This window comes from Stegostoma tigrinum, chromosome 29 (assembly GCF_030684315.1).
Source record: "Stegostoma tigrinum isolate sSteTig4 chromosome 29, sSteTig4.hap1, whole genome shotgun sequence".
Classification (NCBI taxonomy): Eukaryota; Metazoa; Chordata; class Chondrichthyes; order Orectolobiformes; family Stegostomatidae; genus Stegostoma; species Stegostoma tigrinum.
This window is the reverse complement of record NC_081382.1, coordinates 41,834,923-41,851,038: the sequence shown is the minus strand read 5'-3', so window position 1 is coordinate 41,851,038 and position 16,116 is coordinate 41,834,923. Positions and strand designations below refer to the sequence as shown.

Below are 16,116 nucleotides of genomic sequence, written 5' to 3'. Positions count from 1 at the left end.
GGACAAGCTGAAAGTCTCCTGGGACCAGTTGGAGTTGTGATTAGAGGAGCAACAATCAGAGGAGAGATCAATCTGCTCTCCCAACTATAGACTCTGTCTCACCTCTGCTCGCTGCTCCAACTCACCCAGTCAGAGTCTTTGACCCTTTTTTGCTGCTCCAAGCGGTACAGAACCCTTGATTGGAGAAACTGCAGAAGTGGGAGCAGGGGAAAATCAGTTCTGACTCCCCAGTGCTTGCTACTCTTCCAATCACAATGCTGGCCAGTTCCACTCAGTGACTAATAGTTAGGATTTTTTTTGTTTGTTCTTAAAGCCAACCAACGCCTTGTGCCATTGGGCAGAATCAAAACAACTTAATTTTTAAAAAATGCACATTTGTAATAGACTTACATCATCTTTGCTCCTGCGTAGCTGAGTCAGTTCTGTTTTTGTTCTGCTCAGCTGTGTTTCAAGGTCCATTATTTTGCTCTGTGTGGTTCGTTCTTTTGACAGAGCTCTCTCCCTGGTTTGGTCCACCTAGTCAAACAGATGTCTTTGGTCACTGTGACAAAAAAGGTTTTCTTGCTGACAATCTGACCTGGAATTTCAGTTTCTACTACCAGTTGGAAGACCAACATCACACAAAACAGATTTAAGATAACTGGCAAAAAAAGTCACATGGGAGGGACTGTAAGGAAATGAGAACAAATTTTAAGATAGCAAGTTGCTAGAGGAAAGTTGCCAGTTTTCAAGAGGAAACATCTGCAAAAGAATAATTGCAGAGCTATAGCAAAAAAAGTAGGTAATAGCATTAAATGGGTGGTAAAGAGCTTTAACAGAAAGGATTGATCAAATACTCTCAAATTTCTAAAATAGAGCTCCTATACCGAAAGTTATCTTTTCCATGAGGACACTTGTCAAGTTTGTTTACACTGTTTACATTTGTGGCTACTGGCTGTCATTTCGGAAAACAACCTCAACGTCAGGCTGTCATCCCTTTGCACGATCAGGAGCCAGGCACCATAAGGATACAGAATTTCACTGTTAAAACAGAGCACAGTCAGCAGACATGCTGCAGATACTGGAATAAAGGCAGAATACTGCAGATGCTGAAATCTGAAACAAACAAGATGTCGGAAAAACTCAGCAGCGCTGGCAATCTTTGTAGAGAGAGAAAAACACAGGGTAATGCTGAGTCCAATGTGACTTCTTCAGAACTGAGGAGTCATAACAGACTTGAAACATTAACTCTATTTCTCTCTCCACATGCGCTGCAAGATCTGCTGAGTTTCTCCAGCATTCTCATTGCTAGGTACACCGATATTTTCATCGTCAAAACTGGTTCAACTGTTAACTTTGATGGGTCGGCAATGGCATTGTGATCAGTGTTGAATGCAATTTATTGAGGGTGATCTCCAAGACAGCATTCCAAAAAGAGTTAAAAGTCCTTAAATATTAACTCTAGTGTAATGCATACAAGATGATCAAAATACGATCAAGCATAGCAGTTTACCATGCTTGGTGTTTGCTGAATAAAAGTGACACGATTCAGAAGGCCACTGGCCCACTTCCATCACCCATTCAGGTGGGGTATTCCTGATCACAGCATTTTTGCCGAGAAAAATATGAATTTGCTTTGAACTTAATTTGTAGAATTTGAAAGCTGATTACTTAAAAGTTGCCTTTGGCTCCACTTTCTGTGTATTACTTTGAAACCATCAATTTCTTTATTATAACTGCTCTAAGTAAACACAGGTTGCAGTCAGTGGCTCCACAATAGCACTTTATTGCCAAGTGAAGAATATGTTTTGAGGTCAGCATGTTTTAAAAAGACTATGTCAATTGTAAATTTTAAAATAGAGATTGATAACTTTTGTCGACAAGGGTATTAAGAGTTACGTATCAAAAAGGTAGGTGAATGGGGATAAGACACAGATCAACCATGATTCAATTGAATGGAGAAGCTGGATCAAAGGCCAGACAGGCCTCCTCCTGTTTCACATTTGGTAAAATCTCACTGAACTGACCTGCCGTCTGGCATCTTCAATGGCAGCCTCCAGCTGTCTAGCCAGGCTGGTGCACTCACGGGATTTTTCCTCTAATCGCTGCTGGTTATGTTGAATGGTCTCTTCCCGTTTCGTGACCACCTGAGTCAGCTCCCGGTTCTGAGCGTCTAAATCTTCCAGCTTCCTGCAAACAACGATTAACATCTTTTCAGTGTCCAATATCCTCAATGCTTCTCAAAATGCATAGGTCTTCCATGCCGTGTAAACATCTCATGTATCAAATAACGCAATACAATTTTGGTTACCCTATTCATATGCAAGACTTAAACACTTTATTCTAGGTCAATACTGTGATGTAGTATTTTGGATGTAAAGTTAGTAATAATGCCTGTGCACTTGGTTCTGATGTTTTGACAGATTAACAATCACACAGCAAAATTCAAAGATGACAAAGGAGATCTCCCAGTGCCCTGGCCACTATTTCTCCCACAACCAACACCACCAGAAATAAAAGTGAACTAAACATAATTCTCAGCATTAATTGTGGGGTATTGCTGTGTGCAAATGGCTGCCACATGTGCCCACTTTGTGACAAGCCCTGAACAAGGCATGCAAATTGCTCTGAACTCAAAACGTTAACTCTGTTTCCTTTCCGCAGATGATGCCAGGCCTGCTGAGTTTTCCAGCAATTTGTATTTCGGATTTCCAGCATCCACAGTTCTTAGTTTTATTTATGCGAATTGCTCTGACATGTTTGCTGTAAGATGACCTACTTTGTTGAGAAAACTTTTTTTTGCAATCCTCAAGAGATTCTAACTAGTGTGTAATGAATCCTGCCCAAGAACTTAAACGATTTTGAAACATATCCCCCAAACTGGAGGGTGGCTCGTTACAAAGGATAGACTGTTTAATCAAGGCAGGAGAATGTTACTAAGAAACACTTAATTAGATTACTCAATTGCATGTAACCCAGTCTGATCCTTTAAACAAATTGCTTAAAAAAAAACAACTTTCTTGGTCATTCAAAGTCAGATTTTGGATGGAGCTCAGTTCGGTCTGATATTGGAACAATCAAGTTTCTTAGTTAGGAACCTTAAGAGCATAATGTTACCACTGGATTGATGGGTTTGAAAAGATTCACTTCCCCAAAAACACAAGTCCATAACTTTAAGAGATTCTGGGCTTTTTCGTTAGACAGTTGTAACTTGTAATTGATCTCAGGACTAGCACAACTAAATGTTTTTTAAAATCAGAATAAAGAAAAAAAACTACTTATTTAATGGGTGGGTTTTGAATCTATTTGAATTCTTATTTCATTAAAATGATTTTTGAGCTCATTAGATGCAAGTTTGACAGCTTCAATGAACACATGACCTAAACACATCATAGTGTTTAAATTCTTAATCGAAACAATTTTAAGTTTAGTTTATAGTCCACGTCTATTTGCACAATTTGCCTTTCAAGTTTAATCCATCTTTGGAGAACTAAGAGCTGCTTAGTTCTGAGATAATGGGAACTGCAGATGCTGGAGATTCCAAGATAATAAAATGTGAGGCTGGATGAACACAGCAGGCCAAGCAGCATCTCAGGAGCACAAAAGCTGACGTTTCGGGCCTAGACCCTTCATCAGAGAGCTCTCTGATGAAGGGTCTAGGCCCGAAACGTCAGCTTTTGTGCTCCTGAGATGCTGCTTGGCCTGCTGTGTTCATCCAGCCTCACATTTTATTAGCTGCTTAGTTCTAACAAGTTTCCTCAGTTGTTCCTCCTTTAAAAAAAAGGACAAAATAATTCAGTGCATACACAACAATTGTCTTCTGAAAAAGTCCAAAATTTGTAAGGAGTAAGGGAAAGGATTTTTTTTTAAAAAAAGAGAAGCAACTAGGAAACCAGATTGTTCTAATACTACAGTCAGGTTTAATACAGTGTTTACCTTTGAAGGGCTGAGGAAATTTTAACAGTCATATGGCTGGAAGAGAAACTGGTCAGGGTGGGTGGGATGGGTTTGAGAACTCCCTGTCCAGGGCACTCAAGATGCTTAGGCACAAAAGGGGTAGAAGAAATGAAACTCCCAAACAGAAACGCAAAATGCATCCCAACAGTAAAGGAAGAGAGTCTGGATTTAGCTCACCTTCTCTTGTACGGCAATAATATTTCAGTTAGCTCCTTCCCCTTTTAATTACACTCAACAAAAACTAACCTTTCCAAAGTCTCCAACTTCAGCTTCAGATTATAATTTTCTTCTTGCAAATGCTGGCACTTCTCTCTTGTCTTGCTACTCTGCTCCTCAATCTGCGCAGGCCAAGATGGTCAAAATGGTCAAAAGAGCAAGATTCAACAAGGAATTGTCTCTCAATTTGACAACTATTTCACAATGGCAAGCACAGACGTTGCTTTAATATTAAAGCATTCCCCAACTAAATTCAAGAAACTGAACTGAATATATAAAATCCAATCTTATCTTTACTTCCCACTTTGGTTTTTATAGAAAAGCGGGTACAAAGTGAGGATCTTGGGAGTTTTGCACAAACAGCACAGATGTGATTCTTCTGTTAAACAGTGCTCTTGCAAGACTTCATACCTAACTCAAATTAAATTTGAATTCACAAGTACAGTACTTAAACTGGTAGAGGGCTAGTGTCAGCTGCTGATCTATGTACTTTTCAGGAATAAAATAGATGACATTCAATTACACAAGAAACCCATCACGTTGTTACAAAGCTTTCCAACACAGCAAGGCCAGAGACTGAGGTTTGCATTGAGTTGTAAATATATAAAAAGCACGTATTAGTTCTGCATGTTACCACTAAGTTTAGTGAAGTGTAGAAAGCTGCACAATGCTTCACGTTCCATAAGAAACTTTGAAATCCTTGTGCAAACAAAGACAGAAGCAGTCATTCTGCACAATGCAAGATCCCACAAAAGGCACCAGATGAATCTCTCCAGTGCTTTTAATTGCTGCTTTCATATTGTCTTGAAATTAACAACCCTCCAGGAGGGAGACAGGCTTCAGTTTAACATATTTGAAAGATGGCATCTCAGATAATAAGTGAACCTTTAGCTTCACAAATAAACACAAAGCTAAATTACATGCTGAAGAATTGGAATGTGAGTCAAAACTTCGAAATCAGTGTGCTGCAATTGAGTTAGATTAACAGGAAAGTAAACTCAAAACTGACAGAAATTTAAAACTACCTCCATCTTGAGATTACATATGACAGATGACTGATCTACATTTTTTCTCTCATACATTGCGAGCTGCTGTTGACAATCCTGAAGCTTGTGCTCAGTTAACTTCAACAACTCAGGAACGGGCTCCAAATCGGTCAGCTTTTTCTGCATCTGTCTCCGGACCTATAGCATGAACACGAAAGTGTTTGAAAACAGTATCAAAAATATGTCCAGTGTAAACTCATAATATCTAAACATTTTATAATGTTGATATGAACAAAGAACATATGAAACAAGGAGCAGCAATAGGATGTTCCCTCTATTTCCCAACGGACCAGTTTTATCCTTTTTCTTTAATTTAAGGGTGTGGTCATCAATGGCAAGGCTGGCATTTATTACTCATTTCTCATTGCCTTAAGAGGATGGCAGTACAATAGAGTGTAGTGTGCAGAGCCTTTCAAGTGAGTCAAATCATCTACCTATATGAGATTAATCTCCTCACAGAAGCCATGAATGTTGCCAGAAAGAAACACTCAAAAGACATCAGACCATTATAGATAATACATGCCGATGCTGCAATAGAATTATAAAAGAAAGTCGCCAAAAATGCTGAAATATATACTGGGTTGTCAGTACCTGAAAGATTATTTAATTGCAACAACATTCAAAATCTGCTCCAAAGAAAACATACCAAAGCTTGCAACACAAACAAAATCAGTAAAAGTTGAGAGATAATGGGAACTGCAGATGCTGGAGATTCCAAGATAATAAAATGTGAGGCTGGATGAACACAGCAGGCCAAGCAGCATCTCAGGAGCACAAAAGCTGACGTTTCGGGCCTAGACCCTTCATCAGAGAGGGGGATGGGGGGAGGGAACTGGAATAAATAGGGAGAGAGGGGGAGGCGGACCGAAGATGGAGAGTAAAGAAGATAGGTGGAGAGGGTGTAGGTGGGGAGGTAGGGAGGGGATAGGTCAGTCCAGGGAAGACGGACAGGTCAAGGAGGTGGGATGAGGTTAGTAGGTAGCTGGGGGTGCGGCTTGGGGTGGGAGGAAGGGATGGGTGAGAGGAAGAACCGGTTAGGGAGGCAGAGACAGGTTGGACTGGTTTTGGGATGCAGTGGGTGGGGGGGAAGAGCTGGGCTGGTTGTGTGGTGCAGTGGGGGGAGGGGATGCACTGGGCTGGTTTAGGGATGCAGTAGGGGAAGGGGAGATTTTGAAACTGGTGAAGTCCACATTGATACCATATGGCTGCAGGGTTCCCAGGCGGAATATGAGTTGCTGTTCCTGCAACCTTCGGGTGGCATCATTGTGGCAGTGCAGGAGGCCCATGATGGACATGTCATCAAGAGAATGGGAGGGGGAGTGGAAATGGTTTGCGACTGGGAGGTGCAGTTGTTTGTTGCGAACTGAGCGCAGGTGTTCTGCAAAGCGGTCCCCAAGCCTCCGCTTGGTTTCCCCAATGTAGAGGAAGCCGCACTGGGTACAGTGGATGCAGTATACCACATTGGCAGATGTGCAGGTGAACCTCTGCTTAATGTGGAATGTCATCTTGGGGCCTGGGATGGGGGTGAGGGAGGAGGTGTGGGGACAAGTGTAGCATTTCCTGCGGTTGCAGAGGAAGGTGCCGGGTGTGGTGGGGTTGGAGGGCAGTGTGGAGCGAACAAGGGAGTCACGGAGAGAGTGGTCTCTCCGGAAAGCAGACAGGGGAGGGGATGGAAAAATGTCTTGGGTGGTGGGGTCGGATTGTAAATGGCGGAAGTGTCGGAGGATAATGCGTTGTATCCGGAGGTTGGTAGGGTGGTGTGTGAGAACGAGGGGGATCCTCTTGGGGCGGTTGTGGCGGGGGCGGGGTGTGAGGGATGTGTCGCGGGAAATGCGGGAGACGCGGTCAAGGGCGTTCTCAATCACCGTGGGGGGAAAGTTGCGGTCCTGAAAGAACTTGGACATCTGGGATGTGCGGGAGTGGAATGTCTTATCGTGGGAGCAGATGCGGCGGAGGCGGAGGAATTGGGAATAGGGGATGGAATTCATCCACTTCACCAACACCTTCCACCCCAACCTTCAGTTCACCTGGGCCATCTCCAGCACATCCCTCACCTTCCTGGACCTCTCAGTCTCCATCTCAGGCAACCAGCTTGTAACTGATGTCCATTTCAAGCCCACCGACTCACACAGCTACCTAGAATACACCTCCTCCCACCCACCCTCCTGCAAAAATTCCATCCCCTATTCCCAATTCCTCCGCCTCCGCCACATCTGCTCCCACGATAAGACATTCCACTCCCGCACATCCCAGATGTCCAAGTTCTTTCAGGACCGCAACTTTCCCCCCACGGTGATTGAGAACGCCCTTGACCGCGTCTCCCGCATCTCCCGCGACACATCCCTCACACCCCGCCCCAACCGCCCCAAGAGGATCCCCCTCGTTCTCACACACCACCCTACCAACCTCCGGATACAACGCATTATCCTCCGACACTTCCGCCATTTACAATCCGACCCCACCACCCAAGACATTTTTCCATCCCCTCCCCTGTCTGCTTTCCGGAGAGACCACTCTCTCCGTGACTCCCTTGTTCGCTCCACACTGCCCTCCAACCCCACCACACCCGGCACCTTCCCCTGCAACCGCAGGAAATGCTACACTTGTCCCCACACCTCCTCCCTCACCCCCATCCCAGGCCCCAAGATGACATTCCACATTAAGCAGAGGTTCACCTGCACATCTGCCAATGTGGTATACTGCATCCACTGTACCCAGTGCGGCTTCCTCTACATTGGGGAAACCAAGCGGAGGCTTGGGGACCGCTTTGCAGAACACCTGCGCTCAGTTCGCAACAAACAACTGCACCTCCCAGTCGCAAACCATTTCCACTCCCCCTCCCATTCTCTTGATGACATGTCCATCATGGGCCTCCTGCACTGCCACAATGATGCCACCCGAAGGTTGCAGGAACAGCAACTCATATTCCGCCTGGGAACCCTGCAGCCATATGGTATCAATGTGGACTTCACCAGTTTCAAAATCTCCCCTTCCCCTACTGCATCCCTAAACCAGCCCAGTGCATCCCCTCCCCCCACTGCACCACACAACCAGCCCAGCTCTTCCCCCCCACCCACTGCATCCCAAAACCAGTCCAACCTGTCTCTGCCTCCCTAACCGGTTCTTCCTCTCACCCATCCCTTCCTCCCACCCCAAGCCGCACCCCCAGCTACCTACTAACCTCATCCCACCTCCTTGACCTGTCCGTCTTCCCTGGACTGACCTATCCCCTCCCTACCTCCCCACCTACACCCTCTCCACCTATCTTCTTTACTCTCCATCTTCGGTCCGCCTCCCCCTCTCTCCCTATTTATTCCAGTTCCCTCCCCCCATCCCCCTCTCTGATGAAGGGTCTAGGCCCGAAACGTCAGCTTTTGTGCTCCTGAGATGCTGCTTGGCCTGCTGTGTTCATCCAGCCTCACATTTTATTATCAGTAAAAGTTGACTTGTGAACCTTTCCATTTTAAATTTCTCCATCCACACTTACTGTGGAAATGGCTAGTGTAAGACTGACAAGCAGTAACTGTACTATCTGCTCAGTGGAGGTGCTGGAGTACCATGATTCTGTATCCTACTCTTGAAACCCACTTCACCTAATAATAATGGTCTAAATTCCAGATGAGCAGTGGCATTTTCTGGAGACCAGAGGATGGGAAGTAATACAAAAAATAAACTTTATAAACTGTCAATTTTCTTCTTTCTCAATCGGTTAATGGTATTTTTGTTTTATTTGCTCACAGCATTTAGGAAACACTGGCAAGAACAGCATTTACTGCTCAATGCTAAGGTAGTGATGTGTCCCCTTTGTAAGCTGCTGAAACCCATGTGGTGTACCCACACAGTGCTGTTAGGCCTTTCCTCATTTCAAAGTTATAATGCGCATAACTGCTTTCCCCTTCCAAGACAATTCTCCCCAGCCACACTACAGTAACTCAGAAGCGATAGATCACACCATCTGAATTTCCAGCACACTTTCTGTTTCAGATACTATCAGAGCTGTATCATGGAGAAATAGAGACATCTTGAGAAATGTCAATATTACAGAGGTGGTGGTGCTGGACATCTTAAAATGCATGAGGGTGGACAAATCCCCGGGACCTGATCAGGTGTATCTTAGAACTCAGTGGGGAGCTAGAAAGTGAATGCTGGACTCCTTGCTGAGATATTTGTATTATTGGTAGCACAGGTGAGATGCTGGAAGACTGGAGGTTGGTTAGTGTATTGGCCACTATTTAAAAAAGGTGGCAAGGAAAATCCAGGGAACTAGAGACAAGCAAGCCTGACATCGGTGGTTTTCTTTTCTTTATTCATTCACAGGATGTGGGCATCGCTGGCTAGGCAGTATTTATTACCCATCCCTAACTGCCCAGAGTCAACCTCATTAATGTGGGTATGGAGTCACATGTAGGCCAGACCAGGTAAGGGTAGCAGTTTCCTTCCCCAAAGGGCATTAGTGAACCGGACGAGATTTTCTGACAATCGACAAAGGATTCATGGTCATCATTAGATTCTTAATTCCAGATATTTATTGAATTCAAATTCCACTGTCTGCCATGGCAGGATTTGAACCTGTGTCCCTAGAACAGTATCTGTGTCTCTGGATTAACAGTCCAGCGATAATACCACTAGGCCATCACCTTCCCTGGGAAAGTTGTTGGAGACAATCGTAACGGACAGGATTTGGAAAGGCAAGAGCTGATTAAGAATAGTCAATTTGGCTTTGTGCGTGGGAAATTGTGTCTCACTAACTTCACTGAGTTTTTCTGAAGTAATAATGAAGAGGATTGACAAGGGCAAAGTGATGAATGTGATCTATTTGGACTTTAATCAGGTTTTTGACAAGGCTCCTCACGGCAGACTGGTTAACAAGGTTAGCTCACATGGAATATAGGGAGAACTAGCCATTTGGATACATAAGTAACTCGAAAGTAGAAGACACAGAGTGGTGGTGGAGGGTTGCTTTTCAGACTGGAGGCTTGTGACTGGTGGTGTGCCACAAGGATTGATGCAGAGTCCATGCTTTCGTCATTTATATAAAAGATGTGGATATGAACATATGTGGTATGGTTAATAAGTTTGCAGATGACACTAAACTTGGCAGCATGGAGGACAGCAAAGAAGGTTACCTCAGAGTACAACAGGACCTTGATCAGATGGGCCAATAAGTCACAAGTGGAGTTTAGTTTAGATAAATGTGACGTGCTGCATTTCAGAAAGGCAAATCAGGGCTGGACTTATCCACTTAATTGTAGGGTCCTGACAGCATTGCCAAAGAGACCCTGGGCACAGGTTCCTGGAAAGTAGAATTGCAGATACAGGATAGTGGAGGCAGTGTTTGGTACGCTTGTCTTCATTGATCAGTACATTGAGTATGGGAGTTGAGAGGTTGCAGCTGTACCTGACATTGGTTAAGCCATTATTGGAATACTGTACGCAGTTCTGGTCTCCCTGCTTTAGGAAGGATGTTGTGAAACTTGAAAGGATTCAGAAAAGATCAACAAGGATGGTGCCAGGGTCGGAGGGTTTAAGCTATAGAGAGGGGCCAAATTGGCTGGGGCTACTTTCCATAGAGTGTCAGAGACTGAGGGGTGACCTTACAGAGGTATTTAAAATCATGAGGGGCATGGATAGGGAGAATAGACCAGATCTTTTCCCTGGAGTGGGGGAGTCCAAAACTAGACGGCATAGGTTTAAGGTGAGAGGGGAATGATTTAAAAAGGGACCCAAGGGGCAACTTTTTCACGCATAAGGTGGTGTGTACATGGAATGAGCTAGTACAATGACAACATTTAAAAGGCATCCGAGTAGGTATATGAATAGGAAGAGTTTAAGAGGGATATGGGCCAACTGCTGGCACATGGGACTAGATCAATTTAATATATCTGGTCAGTATAGATGAGTTGGACTGAAGAGTCTGTTACTGTGCTGTACAGCTGAATAACTATTTGCAGCATTTGTTTGCGTTTCCATCCAAAGGACATTAAAATTTTAAAATTCTGACGCATGACCCCACCGCTTTGTCAAAAAAGACTCATGCATAAGGAAACTAATTAGTTCCAGACTGCAGTATTTACCTGATCAATTTCCTTGTTCACATCATCTTTCAGGAGCTTGTTCTCCTTTTCTGCCCGCTCCAGTTTTGCATTGTACTCATCCGCCTCCATTCGTGTCTTCATCAACTGGATGGATGCCAAGAATTTTTGTTTTATTAAAATGGCATTTTAAATTATCAAAATATTTTCCTAAAGTTTTCCATAAATAGGACTTCATGACAATTCTCTTCTCTACCTGCCACATAATGAAACTAAAGTTTGAGCCAATGTCAAAATCCTCCTTTCTCTTTGATTAAGCATGCGGTTTTATCCCTGCTTTTAATCAAATACCTTTTAACTTCCACCACCACTCATTTCTCAAGAATGTTCCTGCCCAGCCTCACAATCACATCTGCCACAAAGAAAAATATCTCCTCAATCACTGTGCTTCAAAATCAAAAGAGAACATTACCAACTTGACTGCCCGTGGTAGGATCACAGATCAAATTTAGATACAGAATATCTGTACTTGGATGTTTATGTTATACACATACTGAAGTGCAAGTTATGAAGTCATTACCTGAGATTTGTAGCTATCCACCAGCCCTTCATAACGTTTGATAGAGGTTTTCAACTGCTGCATCTCAGACTGAGCAAGTGTCAGCTTCTCCTCCACAGCTGACATATTTGCCTAATTACATTTGGAAGAGAGAAAGCATTCAGTCGGTCTTGCAAATTTAACAGGTACCATGTTAGAAATATCGAACTTGTTAACCACTCTTTGAACCAATCTATCGCATGGTTAGAGTATCTTGTGTCCAAATGTCCAATACTTTTGGACTCTGAAATCTTTAAGAGTTGATGATCAGAAAGAGTTGGGTACGCTTGTGCAAAACGCAGGGAACCAGCTTGCGGATGCAGCAAGCAATCAGGAAGGCAAATGGTATCAAAAGAGAATGGAGTACAGGAATAAAGAAATAGGTGTTAAAATTGCACACAGAGTGTTGGCCAGATAGGTAGTGCGTGCTGTCTGATTACCACGTTTACAAAAGGATGTACTTACATTGGAGGGGATATAGCGAAGGTTCATTCTAATGAGGGGTTGTCCTTTGGTAAGAGGCTGAATGCATTCTCTTGAGAGGAGTGAGCTCATTTAGCCATTATCAAATTTGAAGGGATTTGATAGAGTAGATACAGAGATTCCACTGGTCAGGGAATCTAAAATATGGGACAAACTCTTAGGCTAATGGATCAATAACATAATAAGGAGAAATTCCTTCATTCAAAAGATTTTGAACCTGTGCAAATGTCTGTCCTAGAGCGTTGTAGATACTCCATCATCGAACATATTTAAAGCTGGGTAGAGCTTTGGTCTCTTAAGGAATCAAGAGATATGGGTAATGGTGAGGACAGTGAACTTGAAGCCCAAGATCAGTCAAGGTTACAGTGAATGGCACAGCAGATATGACAGGCCATATGGTTTACTCCTACTCTTAACTTTTATATTCTTGTGATCTAATTGTTTGCTAACTGTGAGCTACCCCAATCTTTCAGTAGGTAAAGAACATTTTACTGAAACAAAGTCAACTATGAATCATTACCTACTTTATTTTACAATCCACAAGAAAATGTACAAATGACAAAAATCAAACCACACCTTAATTAACTTCTATCCTCTTGTCAGAAAAAGAACAAACTATTGGTCCCTTTATTGGGCTTTTTTCCATTGTAGAAAAACTCATTCCAGCCAAACTTAATCTCACAACTTAGTTAAAGAATCAAACCTAGTACTGGCATGGCTGGGAATGCCAGCACAAACACTGACATCAGGGAAGTGACTTGTCAGGTTGAGGTCATATGACCAATTAGAAAATAAATTGTCCAGTTTGCATGATTGGAAAATTAATAATTTCAGCAAAGTTACTGGTTTTGCTCTAATATTCTCCTCAGTACATTGTGTACAGAATTTTAAGCAAATTTTGAACCTTCATTGTCTCATTCTCCATTTTGACACTGGTGCTCTCAGATGACATCTTCTGCAGCTTGTCCATCATTGACTCCATGTCTCCCCGAGCCTTGTCCTCCACATGATGAGTCTGATCCAACAGATCTGTAATGCGGCTGCCATCAAGAAAGTTATTTGAATGTCACATTTAAAATCTTCATCTACACACTTATTTGTAATGCACAAAATTCATTCTCTGTATTTACAACTTTTGATCACTATATTAAAACACTGAAAATGCCATGCAGTCAGTTAGAATGGGAATTCATGGTTGTCAGAATCAGCTTATACACTGTAGTTACAGGTTGTAGCCACGATTTGGTCTTGTATCCTGTAACATTGTATGGTCTAATAGTTGACAATGCCAGGCAAGATCCATTAGTGAAGTACAAGTATCTCTTGTATTGCTTTTTCATGATTGACAATAATGAAAACTGTACATAGATTTCATTGCTTCAAATTTTACATCTACAGCTAAATTTTGTTGAAATTTTAGCATTACTGCAAGATCAGTTTTGAGAGTTGAGTTTGATTCCTACTTAAGGACAAAAAAGGCATTATTGCAGCAACTGGGTTTGACAAGAACATCCTTTCTTTGTCTACAAAACAGGCTTAAAGCCAGTTGGGTTCTTGTTGTGTCTCAAACATTTAAAAATCTTAATTGACTTTGCTCAATATTAAAATAGCCCATTCACGTAGCCAAAGATGTTCCATTTCTGGTAGGAAACCTACACACATTTTAAGCATGCACATGCAGGACTGATTCCTCCATCCATCTTCCCAGAGTAAGAAAACTCCGCTCGAGCTGGACAGTATAAATAAAGTACTGCTTAGCTAAAATTGACACAGCTAGTAGTGGTTTCAGTACATAAATTAAATATAGTACTTCAGAAAAATCAAACCGACAATGGTCTTTCTCCAGCTTTCTTACTTGTTCAAGAGCGAAATCTCAACATCCAACTGACTCTTTTCTTTCATCACCTTGTTATGAGAACTTCTCCACGTCTCGACCGCTGACAATGCATCTGCCAGCTGCGACTCCTATAGACGAGCCAACCAAACAAGGTTCAAACTGGAAATGATATTTTATAACATTGCACATTTTAAATAAAGCAACTTATAAATAATACAGCCAATATCCTAAACTGAAAAATACAATTCAGGTTGCATGAACTTGGTAGCTGTCCTTCAAGAAAAAAATTGAAACTGTATGAATTAGTGCTAATAAAGCTAGCGAGAAGGTAAGGAATCAGTATTAAGAGTTTGTTTTTTGGGCAGAGGTGAATGAAATCAATACTGCATAAACAACGCAATCAGTGAAAAATGACCCAAATTATAAATTCATGTTAGAACTCCGGCTATTCCAGCAAGGGAAGTCATCACTGTTATCCTGGCTGCCATATTTCCTGCATTACAACAGTGACTATGCTTCAAAAGGACTTCACTGGCTAAAAAGTACTTTGGAATAGCTGGTGGTTGTGAAAGTACTTTCTAAATAAAAACATTTATATTTTCTTTCTGACCATGTCTATTAGTGCATCAGTATCTTTAATATCTGAATTTAAACATTGGGATTACCCTCACAATTACTTATGCCAGAGGGGGTTGCTGGACATTGTCATCTGCCCTTCATTACCCACATTAATTGACTGATAGAATTCAACCGATCTCACTTGCTGTATAATCAGCTTAAAGAATGCTGTTATTGTTCCCAGGATGCAATGCTCCTCACTGACTGTATTTGGTCACCTTGTCAATTAACTGGGCATTGAGTAGCTCAACTGCATCTTCACTGCGTTCTGCTCGTTGCTTTTGAGCCCTGGTTGCTTTCTTCAAGGCCTCTTTGTCCCTGTCCCTTTTCTTTTGGAATTGTCTTAGTTGCTCTGTTAGGTAGTCAAACTCCCCCTTCTGTTGTGAGATGGTACGTTCAAAATTCTGAAGAACAAAATTAGAACAAATTTTCCAACTGAAGGTGACTTGAAAGTTTGGTTAAAGAAAAAAAGATTATAGCCAAAAAACAGATCACATAACAAGGCACAGAAGACAGACCTGTGTTTATGTACTGTATTTAGACCTTTCAAACATAAACTGCATTTCAGGTAAATTACATTAACTTTCACATCATATAAGTTATATGGGTAAACATAACAGCCATTTTGCATGACAGACAGACGCCGTAAATGAGACGAATGATCAAACAACATGGTTTTAGTGGTGTGGCTTGAGGAAAGAATATGGGGTTGAACGCTGGGTGAATTTGCTGCTCTTCAAACAGCGAAATGCAATCTTGAATGCCCACTAGATAAAGACAGACAAGATGAGGGAACAACTTGTGATCCCAAAAGGATGGTACATCTGCTGACGCAGTACAATATTCCTCAGTCCTGTATTGGAACATCAATTGAGATTGTGCACTCAAATTCCAACATGGCGCTGAAACCCACAGAAGTATACACAGAGATTTGTGACTGAACAATGTTATATGCTCATTTCCTTTTCCACTTGGCGAGTGCAATAGTCAAATAAATTAAACTTACATGTTTAAAAGTCATAAAAATCTACCACTTGAGCAGATTCTATTGGCTGCAAAACTGTTATCAAGAGCAGCAACACTACAGAGATACATTTTTATTTTGTAAGTATATCTGCAATTAATTACTTATTAAGCCAAAGTTACAAAGTTAAGCCTTATGTCCTGCTTAATAACTACGCACTATATAAAGTCAACAAAAAATGATTGAGGTTGTTTGTTGCAGGCCAAAAGAACAAGTCTGCACATGCCACTGTACTCATACAAACATCCATATATTATACTCAAACAAAAGACACACCAACAACTGTAAAAAAAAGTTACATGCCCACTATTGCCAAGTGACTGATT

At 42.1% G+C, this 16,116-nt stretch overlaps 1 protein-coding gene across 4 annotated transcripts in view; it reads right to left on the bottom strand.

Annotated features, from left to right (window-relative positions):
- odf2a (outer dense fiber of sperm tails 2a) overlaps positions 1 to 16,116 on the bottom strand; it is a 69,959-nt gene that overhangs the window by 30,615 nt on the left and 23,228 nt on the right. For 3 of the 4 annotated variants that reach the window (XM_059638412.1, XM_048558740.2, XM_048558741.2), the window contains exons 11-19: positions 14,985 to 15,170; positions 14,167 to 14,276; positions 13,216 to 13,351; positions 11,811 to 11,921; positions 11,273 to 11,377; positions 5,178 to 5,336; positions 4,183 to 4,274; positions 2,007 to 2,169; positions 391 to 516 (exon numbers count right to left, since the gene is read on the bottom strand). In XM_059638412.1, the coding sequence (XP_059494395.1) occupies positions 391 to 516; positions 2,007 to 2,169; positions 4,183 to 4,274; positions 5,178 to 5,336; positions 11,273 to 11,377; positions 11,811 to 11,921; positions 13,216 to 13,351; positions 14,167 to 14,276; positions 14,985 to 15,170 (1,188 nt within the window). Of the gene's footprint in view, positions 1 to 390; positions 517 to 2,006; positions 2,170 to 4,182; positions 4,275 to 5,177; positions 5,337 to 11,272; positions 11,378 to 11,810; positions 11,922 to 13,215; positions 13,352 to 14,166; positions 14,277 to 14,984; positions 15,171 to 16,116 lie in introns of those variants that run through there. The other variant, XR_007250227.2, reaches the window with a different exon arrangement.